The 14,987-nt window shown below is 35.7% G+C and overlaps 1 protein-coding gene across 6 annotated transcripts in view; it reads right to left on the bottom strand.

The window, feature by feature from the left end:
• The window catches only part of LOC142983180 (uncharacterized), a 70,525-nt gene extending 55,829 nt beyond the window's left edge, over positions 1-14,696 (bottom strand). For all 6 annotated transcript variants that reach the window (XM_076130061.1, XM_076130063.1, XM_076130062.1 and 3 more), the window contains exon 1: positions 14,437-14,696. In XM_076130061.1, the coding sequence (XP_075986176.1) occupies positions 14,437-14,559 (123 nt within the window). In that variant the 5' untranslated portion in view covers positions 14,560-14,696. The remainder of the gene's footprint in view (positions 1-14,436) is intronic.
• Positions 14,697-14,987: the final 291 nt, after the last annotated feature.

The following is a 14,987-nucleotide window of genomic DNA, read 5'->3' as shown; positions in this document are numbered from 1 at the left end:
AAATGAAGCTCGAAGCTGTGATTAAAGACTCGAGTGTATTTTCTATCTGTGTGCAACATATTTGACATCAATATCTAGATATAAAGCAAGAAAAATATTAAGCGATTTTACAGAAATTAAGTTAAGTATTCGAACCGTATTTAACCGTAACCTTTTGACTTTCATCCGTAAGAATTATTTTCTATGCCCCGAGATATGATCGAGAGCTTGAAACGAGAAGAAACAATTTCAAAATAAGTCTTTGTTTTTAATGATTTTTATATACCTACACTTTAAGCGAGCGTAACCACGCAGTTTCAACTCGTGATTCAAAATCTCTAATATAACCCCTCCCTTATAACAACAAATCTGATTCAAATTCTCCAACACCCCATTAAGCTCACAGCAACCGAATTCACGCTATAAAAACCAAAAGCAAAAGAAAAACACGTAACATTTTCCATTAAACAAAACAAACGTTTATAAAAAACCTCTTTACAAGCATAAACAATATAACGGCCAGTGTTGCGGCGATATTGACATGGTTAATTGAATCTCAGTTTATTAACGATCAATTTCAATATTATATCAAAGATTACAGACAGACTGCTATCTTAAATTAACGATTATAACGACCTATCATCAACTGATTGCAGTAGGAATTGCTACCCGCGGATAGGTTATAGAAATCGAAGTAAAAATTTAAATGATAGATAATTCTTGTCTTTAGTAAGTAGACAGTGGATAGGGCACTGAAATTGGGCTTTAGGGATACGTGGGTGTCGTTTCAGTAATAAGTAGAGAGTTTAGTCATAAAACTTAATAATGTGTCTTGCTGTGTCAGGTGTCTCCAGGGTTTGATAATCTGTTGTTAGCACTTGAAACTATTTTAAATAACCTTTAAACATTTGCTATGACATAAAGTACAGGTACTTTATCGCTATACCATAAAGTATATAGCGAATATTTAAAGGTTATTTAAAAATTGTGTGGAATTCTATTTACAGATCCTAATCCTATTTTAATATAACCACGTCTTTCTATTTTTTGTACTCATTGATATTTTATTACTTTTAAAAGCAAACGATATTTTTAGACAACTCAAAGCATGTCACTATATTTAGTTAATATTTAAATGTAAGTAGTAGTCTATTAAAATAGAATCCTAACAAATTATTTTTAGCGATAAAAGTACTACCTACGCTATGCCGGTTCATTAGCTTTTCGTATCAAAAAGAGAAAAATGTTTTACGTCGGTTTGTGTGGGTTGCGCTTTCATTGATAAGCGTTTAAGTAGATTTTTGTGTCCGATATTATGAATGATATGATAATACACAATATTTTGTTATCAAACATGACTGTACGTAGTTGAAACAAAATACTCTATAAGATAGCTTAGATAGGAATTATATTACTAGCTCCTGAGCGGCATTTCCTACAGTCAGAACTTTAAAGCGAGGATTTGATATTACATTAAAATTTTCTTTAGAAAATAGTTGTTGCGGCCAGAGACATATTGTTTTTTACCCGTAACTGTCCCACTGCTGGGCAAGGGTCTCCTCCGAAACGTGTTATACATACAAGATTTGATGGTTTCGATTATTATCAATAGTCAATAGTGGTAGAAAATTGCTCCTCAAATAACAAGGAAGAAAATGAAACTGTACTGCCTGTTTGTAAAAGAGCATGCCAAATTACTCTACATACCAACACAAAGCTAAAAATAAAACATTATTTACAGCAAATGGGTGAACGACACTTACAAAATTAGATCAGTTATAAATAAATCTACTTAAATAGACTTTTGACTCTTTTATTGGGTCACAGAAGAATATATTCTAAGCTATCGACAGCTCCCGATTTAGGATACCGGTGTAAGATGCTCTAAGATTAAGATCTGGGACCGAGTAAGTAAATATATCACGAGAAGACAATACTATTGTTTGTTGGAAAAAACACATTTTGGTTTTCAAATTTCTGTTGTATGAAACTATGATAGCATACCTATGTAAATATTTGCTCTGTTGAACAAACGGACTAGTAATAATAATATGAAAGCTAAAATTGGTCTCCTAAATACCTTTTCTATGTTTGTTTATAGCTTATGCTAACTGCTATTGTTACTACGTTATTGTGGTTCAAAAAAATCGAAAGCAAGGTTTGGGTTCTTCTCCTTGAAAGTCAAAATAAGATTCGAAGGTTCATCTTGAATAACAAAATTAAATTCATCTTCATCTGTAACTTGTTTTGCTTTAAATATATTATTATCTGAATTCTCTATATTAAATGCTTTGAAAAATCTCTTACAGCAATACCTAGACCGTAATAGTAGTTTTTCTAGACTTGGATTTATTAAACTAAACGTACATAGTCTAGACTCGTGTGTTTTATAAATGAGAAAAGTTTTAATACTGAAGTTTTAGTGCCACTAGTTTCAGAAGATAAATATACCGATTTGGAGCTGACATCGGTGGCTTATTTGTGTATTTTGAATAAAGTAAATGAAACTAGATTTTATTTCAGAGAGATAGTTGAGAGTATTGTACTTTAAAGTCTGATCTAGTTTGAAGTGACGTGTGCTTATGAATTTAGAAAATTGACACTTTTTAGATATCATATACAGCAACATTGGTACATACATACATAATATCTCGCCTTTTCCCCATAAGAGTTGGCAGAGACTAAACAACGCCACTTGGTAACGACCCTTACAAACTTCCTATGCCTCACTCACATCCGTACATCTTGTCATACAGGAACTGGGCGCTTCGCATAAAATACAAGGTATACAGGGTGTAAACGACAGCCTACCGAAAACGAAAAAAAATGACTTTAGACACGATTCTGGTGCTTATGGCGTTGAAAATTTTCATCGGTTTTTTCTTGATTTTTCCGATTTTTTATGCGTTTTTTTTATTTTTTCTGGTATTATTTCGTTAATACTACACAATGCAACATGAATATGAAAAAAAAAACCGTCATATTACTGTTTTTCACAAAAAACAGCAATGGATTAAAACAACGTATAAATTCGCTATCAGCTGTTCGGCCAACGACACCGCGCCGGCGGCGGCCGGCGGCCGCGACGGTCGACGTCACGCCGCTTACCTACGCACGCCACACAGACACGATTACGCAGACAGCTGTCAACCTCACACTCACTAGTATGCAGCGTTACTTAGTATTTGTTCTATGTTAAAAATGAAAATTACATAATTATCCCGCTCTCCGATAAAAGGTAAATTCATAAGATTTAAAATGTGTGATATCTTATTATTACACGTACAAATACATACAGAACAACAAAAAATCCTATTGATATTCTTTAGCGCTATAAAAATCTCTAATAAACAATTTAACATGTATTGTCGCTTTGTTCCATTTGTTCTTGCAAAATTCTATTCGATATTTACACGCTCATTCATACTTCATACAAGCGCGGTGCGACTCGAAAAGTAGATGGCCGTAGTGACGCGTGACGCCGCGACCGCGCGTGGATGTTACATAGATGGGATGCGACAAAATGGATGCTAAGTAATTCTCCGGGGATTATGAATTATGATAAGTTAGTTTCTCTGATAAGAATATTAATGGATATTGATTGTTATCATTGTTATGTACCTACATTTTTTATGGTTTAATTAAATAAACGTTTCGTGTTTATTTTATTTACTTTAAGCTGATTTTATGTTATAAATATCAAAGTTTTTTAAACTTACATCAATAATGTTTGTAATGTTATTTGGTATTTGAATAAAACTACAATGCAACCAGTAACAACTGTGACAAGTAAAAATAGTAATGCCACATCAATATTTTATTGAATCTAATCTCTCGCTGGGAGCCTAACTCGTCGCTCGTCACCAAATCGGCGGCGCGCGGGCGGACGGCGCGGAGGGAGCGGGTGGCGCGGGCGAGGGGCGGCGCGAGTGAGCGGAGAGGCGCCCGCGCCGGCGGCTCTCTTTGATCGATAGTTCGAGCAATTCGCTCGCGGAAGACGGAAGCTCTTCACCTGTGTCGTTCGTTATGTCCTATTCGTCGTGTCGTGTGTGAACTGCTGTTTATTATTACTTGTTATTGTTCCGGTTTTGAGTTGTTAGTGTTTTTATTGTTATTATTTTTGTTGTTATTGTTTTCAAAGTGCAGTTGTGTTCGTAAATAGGAAGAAATGTTGATGTGTTATGTATGGTGAAGCACGTGGAAGTGCACGGCGTGCTCTGCACCTGTACGTCCGGATCCAAAGGTACTCAAACTCTCGCCATACACCAGGTATTTGCGTGTTGATAGACATTGATAACAATTTGTTTTAGCAATTCCTTATTATTGGTTACGTTTTGCTATTATTGTTTGATTTCACGTAAGCCAAGTAGGTACCTACCTACTTACAATTTTACTATGAGCTATTGTAACATACGGGCCTACTTACGATACCATAAACGATACATAAGATTGTTATCTAATGATAGCGTTGCATACTAGTGAGCGCATAGACGTGGTGGTACGCGTATGTACCTACGACGCGTCGCGACATGTCGTCGCTCAGCGCGCCGCCGCCGCGCCGCCAGAAATCTCGTAGGCATGCGCGGAGATACATCGCGTTGTTAACTATACATTGAACGCTCAAAAATGACTAACTCGGGAACCAATCATTTCCGAGAAATATCGTTGGAGTAAATTTCGCGCATACAGTGTCACAAACTTACCAGTAAAGTTTTCGGTTAGCTGTCATTTACACCCTGTATATTGAAAGTCAAGCTTTCATTTTAAAGATTTGAAACGAAATGGTAAAGATTTTTGTATCAGTATCCATTCTAAATGATGACACATCACAATCCACTTCATTTTCTTTATTCGATTTAAAAACGTCTTCAGTAGCTACCAAAGAAAGCCTACTTAATGCAATGAACTCATCGACACCTTTATAAACACATAGTACAACAATAACCGTCTTCTAAGCCACGTGGCTAAATCGATCGCGGACCTACATAGCCTGAATAGGCCAGTTAACGACAAGCAATAAAAATATTATTAACATCATAACTTTTATTGCTTAGCTAAAAAACGAGAATCATTGGCTATTACTTTTCTTTCACAGGATAAAGGAGATAAGCAATGTAATCTGTGTTAATATGCATAATAAATATCGTTTAATGGACGCCCATAGTGTGTCCTTTATTTATTTTTATGCAGTGGAATGAAAAAACTGCATGATTGGGAATTTAATGGCAGTTTGTTTACTACGGCCAAACAGCATTCGGCATCTGTATAAAGTTAGCATAGTATGTTGCTCTAGTAATCAGTGCGCTGCGGTAGATAGTTTGACGGAAAAAAAGGACAAACTAGGGTATTTGCTCACAAGTGCATAATTACTATTTTTACCAATAAATACATTTATACTTAATACCTATTTCGCGTTTTTCCCATAGGGAAATAAAAAGAAAAGTAAATAAATAGAGCAATAATAATATTGTAATTTTTGTCCAAATGCCAGTAGTTTCCAAAATAAAATGCCTCCCTCCGAATCCCCAATATCAAATATGAAAATAAATACGGTACGGCATACACCACGTTAAATACCTTCTTTTAAATGTTCGATATCAAATATGCAAATAAATAACCAACGGAACGGTATACACCACGTTTCTGTTGTTACTACCTACAAGCTCATTAAACCCAAAGTTCGTTATTGTTCACAAAGGAATATTAAAATGAACAACAATCCTGAAACATACCAACTCCAAAATTTTAATTTCAAAACATACATTCCACCCACAAGGCGGAATAAAGAGATCAATGAAATCGCTTCACATTTTCCAATTAAAAACCGACTTTTGTTCACAAATTATAAGGTCTATTTTCGCTTCAGCGATATCAGATTGTGCCTGGAACGTTTCAATTATACCAGGCATTGCTAAGTGCCGCGGTGTTGCACGCTTTGCCACTGCGTATGGCCCAAATTGTAGGCGGCTAAGAATTTAGTGTTAAAGTTTAAATTTCTACTTCGTTAGGCAATAACTTTCATAGTTTGCGTTTATACGACATTTATTCGGTTTTAGGATATGGGGTAAAACTATGAGTTAATGTGAGTGACTATTATTTACCTCGAGGTAATCATAGTGATCTATCTCTATGAGGTAATCAATTTAAGGTGCTCTCCATCTCAGTTATATTTACTCTTCATGAAAAAGTATATTGTTATTTATACCAGCAAGTACAATAATTATACTAAACTACTGAATACCTATTCCATAATACAAGTGAAGAAATCTTCCTGTCCTAAGATTAATGTCCGAGTTCAGGCTAGCTACTTAACAAAACTACTACTTCCCCTAATGAGTAATTGCGTTGAGTGGGTGGGAAATATCAATCCAACAGCCAATCGTGTTTGTTATGGCAACATTATTCCAAACATTTCCTTTGTAACCATGCTTATTCGTTTTATTCAATAGGGTTTTACCAAATTAAATTTCGCGGAAAAATGTGGGCTCACTCAAGGTAATCTTTTAGGGCCACACTAAATTATTTGGCTTGTAGATCACTTTGCTAATTTAGGTGTCAGAATTCGTTTTCTGACATTCAAAGTAGGGTACTGTTACTAATTTGTGTACAAACTCTAATTTAGACGCTCTAGTATGCTACTACGTGAGAAATAATCCCGTCTAATTTTGCACGTCACGGACCACTGTTGTTTAGTCTACTGTCCAGATTTAATTATTTGATAATCGCGAATGTCAGGTTACCGGCTAATAAGATATGAGTTCTAGTTCAGAATATAAACTCTAGGAAATAGCGTTCAAGACGTTGAATACGATGAACTAACAAATAACAAATCTAATGACAAACTGTTCTTTTGTAATATAATAGAAATACAACGATTGATAAAGAACACATTAGAAATGAGGAGTGGAGAGTGTGAAGATAATTGGCTTAATATAATATCAAAATTTGAATAGCACTAATGGTAAACGCCCCTAACATTAAATTACCAAAGGACAATATGGAACAGGTAAAAAAACAGTGTTATATATATTATAGGAGGTAAAATACAAACTGCCTAAAATATTAATTAAATTCAGTTATTCAATAACCCGAAACCGATTAATCCTCCAAATTCCTCCATAATTTTGTAATGTAACCGTCATTTAACAAGTTGAAGTTAATTATAAAAGTTGGGGCTTAGTGCGAGATGGTAAAAGTTTTGACTGTGTACACGATGCAAAGTTACCAAAGTCAGCCATTTTGTGTTAAATATACATGTACCTAAATGTTGTAATTTGAAACCTATGGTTCTTTATCTAAGAAGCTTTAAGGTAATCGTGTTATTAAATCTATAGATATGTAGAGTAAAAGCTGGTAAATGCAAATACTAACTCAGAAAGTAGTGGAAGTCAATGAAAAGAATATTAATGAAGCCACGCTTCTACACAAACTGTCAAAAGTGTATAAAACTATAGAGTAAAATGAAGTTCTCGATATTAAAGTTCCATATTATTGAAATAGTTAAGACTTTGGACGGGAGAAGATGAAATGGAAAGATAAATGTAACGGCAAAGTAAATGTCTTTGTATACAGCAGCTCGTAGGCTTACATTGTTTCATTCGGGATTTTATATTACCGGCAGATATGAAAGCAGAGTGGTCGTACATATTTTTTATTTCACTGACACGACTTTAATACACGAACTCTTACGAAACGAGGGTTTAAAAATGTGTTAACATAAAATTAAACTGCCGATTGTACCACCGCTCGCTCGTTTGCGAATAAAAATGCTCACGGAGGTCAAGCCTCCGTTCAATTGCTCTTATCAACTTGAAACACTACACACGCATAACGATGTATGCTTTTTATACGAGTTTTTAATTGACATTCATCATTATTACGAGTGTTTAAATACGTAGGTATGAAAAGACAAACATGGAACTTTATTAAAGCTTTTGCATGCTCGACCCGCGTCTAATTCGGTTTGTCCATAATTTTGGGACGAAAAGTACCTTATTTTGCTTGCCTACCCGCAGGCTACCCCTCACCTCATACATTTAGTCGAAATTATTTCACTTATTTCGACGTTAAGCAGAAACAGATTTGTTTATTTACGGCATTATAATACTGAGGGTTTGTTAAGAATGTTTATTTTATTCAGAAGATAAATGTCACGCTCATGCTAATGTTTTTATTTAATCTAAAAATAATATCTACGGCATGAATTATACAGTTTGAAGGGTACTTTGTCAATTACGATTGCGAAATGGGGCTTTAGTGCCTCGTAAATTAGAATGTTCAGAAGCTAATAAATTACTAAACATGGCGTAACATTCGTAAAGACGAAAATTGACACATAAAATTAATTTCTTATCTTTCTAAAGAACTTTTAACCCATTTCTATTAGAGCATGTGTGGTCCCAAATTCATATCCCCCTGTCACTTCCCATTGATGTTGTAATGTTAGAGAATGGCCAGCGGCGACCATATGGCGTTGTTATGTTACTAAAATTAACGTTTTATGACCCTCATCGGCTATTAACGGCCGTCTATTTAGTAGCGTCAATACTTCGATAGTTTGTATACATAAGCTCAAGATTATTTTTTCACTAATATTGTTGCAGTCAAAAATGAGAGCAACGTAATACAAATCCATTAGATTTATAAGATCTTATGAATTCTGAGAAATTTAAATTTACTAAGCGACTTGAATAATATTTCCAGACGAGCTAGCCATTATCCTAACAAAGTGATCGAGCAGATAAAATATCAAATAACGCTGAACATTATTAAAACGTAAAGCTGAGCGAGCACTGCAAGTATTTTCAAGTATAATGTTTCATAGAAACATCACTACAACACGCTCTTATCGCTAAGCTAAAGTATTATAGCCTTATACTTGTTATAGCCCATTGACACGTCTGGCAGACGCCACTCGTCTAAACACTTCATATAAGGCTCTTAGTTCATCAAGTGTTTATGACGGGAAAATGTGAATATATCTCTTCAAATATAGATCTAATAAAACATTCCTCGCATTCTTTCAACGTGCTCCCGAGCATGTTGTACAAGAGAAATTCCCTAGCAGAATTTTAATAAGGTAATACCTACAAGAGTTTTAGCCTGAAATAGCCCGCGGCCCCGCCCATATGGAATTCAGTTCGCGCTATTTCCTCGGAAACTGCACATTTTTCAGGAACGGGAAGTGATTTAAGTGCTGATCCAAGGCGTAGATTAAAAACCTAGCGCACCCTTGTAAGTCTATATGTTACAACACGATTAAGTTGTAAAATGGAGTCGTTTCATAGAAAATTTAACAAGATTTTCTCGGACAAAATTGATGCTGTTTTTAAAGATAAAAGCAATTACTTTTTTGCTTAAACAGTGCCTAAAATTTTTCAACAAACCATCCATTTTATATTAAGCCCATCAATATAATCCTTTCGTCAAACGTGTCGATTATGTAAACGATTTAGATCGCACATTGTACAGGTTTTACAATAGATGATTGATTAATACTCGTATTGCATGTTACAAACCAATATCGTTGTTAAAAATACTAAAGTCTATTGGCTTTGAGCAAAGTTTTGAAAGAAATATGTTTCTGCAGCGGTTGGTGAACACACGCTCATAACATATCAAGTTGGGAACTGTTATAACTTTAGTGTTTGAAACTAATATGTCATTGCTTTAGGCGACTTAGTTTTAACGTTTCTTTCATAACTGATAAAGGGCAGAAAAATATTGACTAAAAATGACCACAATCCTGTATTTACCAACGTGTAAGACAATTATTTTTTTAAATGGAAATTTTGAGACTAAGCAAAACATTTATGTAGAGGTATGATAATAATGTGTAGTTAAATAGTGTTCCTAATAGTTTTACCATTAATGTTATGATTCCGACGTGTACAGAGATAGCAGTGGTCCTGATAAAGGATCCCTAACGTTATATACTACGAGTATGTTTCCGAAACCTCTGATAACATTAACGGAAGTAATGAAACAATAGCACCGACGGCAAACAGGGACCCGATAATATGGAGCTTGATAATTTCGCTTACGCCTTTTCAATCCATATGTGCAGAAGTGGTTAGTTTCTGCAAATTATTGCTCATTAGTGATTCAAATACTTAACAATAAAGTCAACAGGTGTGGCTCTACAATCACGAGTACGATTTCTGAACACCACCTGTCAAGTCTGGACGCTGGCTGCGCGCCAAACTGACAGCCGTAATGGCGTCAAAGTTTAAATTGCCATAAAAGTGATTACGATTACACACTTCCAGTCTCGAGCGAAGCACTTCTAAGATTAACAACACGTACTACTAACATTTTGCAAAACTTACACGGGAATACTTTCTCAGATAATCCTAACAAGATTGTTCTACGTTTTGATATTCTGAAATGCTAGCAATTTTATTCTTATTGTGCAAAAATTGCTGACTGTTCTCTCTATTTCGCTTTATTACATACAACCAACACGTTTTCGTATTGCAAGCTTTGTGGATTATGGTAACGAGATTTTGCAATTAGAGCTATTCAATACGGGTCCTGAATAACAATGGCGCAATAGTGGGGGATAGACAATGCGTTAATCTGATCTCTCCTGCATTGCAGGTGGAGGACGGCCATTAATGACCTGCTTCCCGCCTTCGCACCTACAACTACCTCAATGAATGCGGCCGGCGTACAAATCTGTTACATTTATCCATTGTTAATCTGATTTAATTAATTTGGATAATGGTTTATTATACTTAACTGCAATTTTATTGTATGTTTTGCTCAGTTCATCCTCTATTATCATAAAAGGACAAACACAAGTTAATGATAAAGATATTTATTTCACATAAAATAGAGTACATGGTGTATCAGTATTAAGAAATCGAAGTCTTTTACTAGGCCATTGACACTAATAAAGAAGCTTTTTTGACAAATAGCCAAAGCTTCACAGCCGATATCACATTTTTTTTTCTTCGTGAATAAAGCAAGGGAATGCCCTCATAAAATTTAAGGATTCTTGCCAAACGTAGAAGTGGCACAACAAAAATTACTTATCATGATTTAAGTCCTCGTTTTGACACCGTGCCAGCGGCTGGAGTTTGGCACGAGACGAAAGTGTCTAGAGTCTAGACCCTTACAAAGGATACTAGATGAGGTCAGCTAGGATAGCTAAAGTAGAACGTTACGCGTTTTACGATGAATAAATTAGTACTTATTTTTATGTATTTTCTCTATTTCTCCCTTGAAGAAGAGATTTATTGAAAAGTAACAAACTTTGTGGAACAATTTGATATCTAATGGTAGACATCGTACATTTCTTGTAAGCTGGAACAAATATCAGATTCACGTATTTAAGAATAATTAGATATGAGGCTGCAGTTCGTATAGATTTTGGGAGTTTGAGAAATTTTTGAGTTCACGTACTATTTAACTCAATAAATTACGAAATATGTTTATAATAGACTTCATACCATAAAAAAGGAACGAAATGTAGTCTATAGCGGACATTTTCTTAAAGAGAAGGAAAATAAGACAATACCCTCGAGGTTTCCTAACTCAACTAACCTCGCTGTTATAATTTAACATAAGTACATACATCCTTATTTTACTACCTTCGTTATCTTCGACAAAAAATGAAACCATATTGTGAAGAAGCTTTCAAAGAAATAACATTTTCCTTGAGATAAAAATCTTTATTCATAAAACTGATAAGTCGATAATTCTTAGATAGACCAGTATTTTCTTCATAGAATAAACTTATTCCTAGGTTTTTCTAGAATATTTTCAGATATAATCCTTTAGAGTATACTTCTTAAAGAAAATTTCTAGCGCGTAGAAAACGTTTTTATTCTTTGCGAAATAATACGATCTTTATGTTAATATTTCTAAGTATAATATAAGCCGTAGCAGACTTTGTGAATATTTTCTGAGAAGTTTTTAAAATAAGTTCTCCTTTATTTTCCTGAATTTCCCGACTGTAGCTTATCTTAAAGTGAAGTCGGTAATTAATCGTTTGAAGTGCTTCGCGTATCTTATTGGAAAAGAGCAATGAATTTTCGAATACTTAATTAAAATTTCGCCTTATTTTGTAATTAAACGTTTTGTGGTTCAAATTCCTAATATCATAGGTCACGGCAAGCGTAACGTGGATTATAAAATAGGCTATTGTGTATAGAACGAATCAGATTTAAAGGGAAGCGATTTAAAACATAATCAATGATTTAACTGATTTATAGCCGCGTAAGGGATAATAACAAATAGATAAGTCTTAATAATGATATTTGTCTTATTAACCACAAAGATATTCCTAAATAACGAAATGCTAAAGTTTAAGACACCCATATAACGCTCTTTGGGAGATAACAATAAGCTCGTCTCATAATATTATTAGGCTATAACAAGAGTAACATGAATACTATATAGCATGTTCTATTAACATGAACGATCATTAATTTTGATATTTTAGTGCCATATCCCAGTTATTACGTATATAAAACAAAGAGAATAGTCATGTTGTACGTCTAGTGACTACGAACTCAGCCGCAAATCCGAGTAAATCCACATTCATTTTTCATATTCATGCATGCTCGTATAAAATGCTACGTTGCCGAAATTAACTTTTCTTTGACCACGCACCACGCTATCGACCGTGTAGCGTGCAACATTGGGACGATATATTACTTTACCACTTTCCCATTGCTATTTTACGAATTCCACAATGATTGCTAAGATATTTAGATTTTTGATATTGATAATTGAGGAAAAAATACGTCATTATCTTGTCATAATCTGTCTAAATCTGCACACAAATGTGTTGAAAATAATACTATTGTTTTGGCTGCAGAAAGCAGAGATGATTGCATTATTATGACTTACATACTATTTGTTTTATTGATTGTTAGTAATATTCCAAATAAGTACAGACGAGACCGATTTATGAATCGGGTAATGACAATGACGTGTTTTCTCCAAACATAAGTTAAAGCTTAGATTTTCGAATTGTATTAACGTCGTCTTCGTGAATTAAATTTGCTATCTCTGCCGAAGACTACATGAAGTGTTTAATATCTTGCGTATTCTTCTCATTTTCATCTCATTAAACAAGATCCAACGACCTAAATTGTGTCAGTCAGCAGAAAAAGCTGTTCTCGAGTCGCAGTCCCTTAAACGAATTTCGCAAATCCACTTACTTATGCGTGAGATCACGACAAGTGGCGACCCTTAACTTGGCTATTAAATGGGACAAGAATATTCTATGCCTGGTATTAAGACTACTTATGGCAGTTAGAGCGTAATAGGAACAACGAGAACAGATTTTTCCAGATTAAGCATTGAAGAACACGTGACTAGCAGATGATGTCAAGAATAGTATAGCATATGATTTCGTTAAAGATTGCTTGCTCCATGCGGCGGAACTTTGAGATACAAAGGAACAAAATATTCTAAGAATCTGATTATACGAAATATCTAACAAAATAAAATTCTAACCTTCCTCGTCTTCTCTTGAATCCTCTATCTTTTTAATTAAAGATCAGAGAAGGCTTTGTAATAAAAGGCGTAGGATTTATATTGAACTTGATGATTCAATAGAAAATCATTGAAGCTTAAATCTTAGAAATTGTTGTAGACGCAAAAAAGATTTTCTTTTCAAAAGAAAACTATTCATTTTTGTGTTTTGCGTCGGCGTAGTTTACTCAAATATTGTTCTTAGTTCTATTTCATTAGATAAATGTGATTAGCCAACTTTCTCTAAGTGGCCAACGTGTCTGGAAATATACAGGACGGAATAACATCATAAAGTAGAACAGTGCATTACAAGAAGTGCTCCATTGACCTCTCACACCAAATGAATGTAAGAATCTTCGAAGCATGCGTGACGCAAGCGTATAAAGCTGTCGTAGACAAGGCGGCGAATCGGATGGTTCAGGCCGTGACTCATAATTACTGTTTGTTGATTTTATTCAGAATACGCCACGATACTATAAAGAAGCTCTACAATGTCCCGATATTAAAATATGACTCATTGTTTTTGCTTTAAATTCGGAACGAATTTGGTAATGGTTTAACTGAAAAGAATGGAAAGCAAATGGGTTTAAAAGATTAACGACTTAATTAATAAAACAAAAGTAACAGTACCCCAAGAACATCATAAATCGGGCAGAAGAAAAGCTTTACGTTACAAATGAAAAAGGAAATGTAGAATAAAATATGCATTTACATAATGGGACAGTTATGTAGATTAAAGAGTTTGGTGACAGTAAGCCGGTTGGATACGACGGAAATATGTATAGCGATCAAACCGGAAGAATATCTCAAGCATAGTATATTCTTTTCTGTCAGAGACGCAAAATTATACCTTCTTGAGATTTTCTGTAACAGGAAGTAGGGGTTGGGTGGAAATGTCGTCTCTAGCAGGAAGTAGAGGTCAAGCGGTTAGAGGTTAGGGGAGCTACAAACTAGAGGTTCAACACTAACCTGATTCTCTTGGTTGAGCAGTTTCAGTTGGTCGTTTATAAGGCTGTACTTGGCGCTCTCCTCTTTTCTTAGCGCCCGCTCCTTCTTCAGCTCGGGACTCCAGAAGGTCTTTATGCTATGCATGCTGGAGCCGAGTTTCTGATTAGTCAATTCCAGCTCTTTCTTAAGATTTCCCAACTCCCTTTGCAGATCGGAATTCTGAGATTGCAACTCTCCGAGGAAGAGGGGGGGTGGTTCGCGTCGGTAGTAGTCCTCTTCGGGAGGGGGCGGCGGCGCGTAGGAGCGGTCATAGTCGCGCTCGAGGGATTGGTAACGGAGGGGACGAGGGCGCGCGCGGTGGTGGGCGCCGGCCGAGGCGGAGCGGCCTCGCTCGTCGGGCGCCGGCGAGGGCTCGTCATCTCGCGTCAGGTAGGGGCTGCGGCGCGACGGGCTGCGGTCCACCTGAGGCAGGCGGCCGCGCGCGCCGCCGGCGCCCCAATCCTGCCGGCGCCACTCCTCCCGGCACGGCGGCCGCTCGTCCTCCGCGGCGTACTCGCGGAGATACAGCTTGG

This window comes from Anticarsia gemmatalis, chromosome 23 (genome assembly GCF_050436995.1).
Source record: "Anticarsia gemmatalis isolate Benzon Research Colony breed Stoneville strain chromosome 23, ilAntGemm2 primary, whole genome shotgun sequence".
In the NCBI taxonomy this organism is placed as follows: Eukaryota; Metazoa; Arthropoda; class Insecta; order Lepidoptera; family Erebidae; genus Anticarsia; species Anticarsia gemmatalis.
The sequence above is the reverse complement of the archived record's forward strand: the minus strand, read 5'-3'. Positions and strand labels throughout refer to the sequence as shown.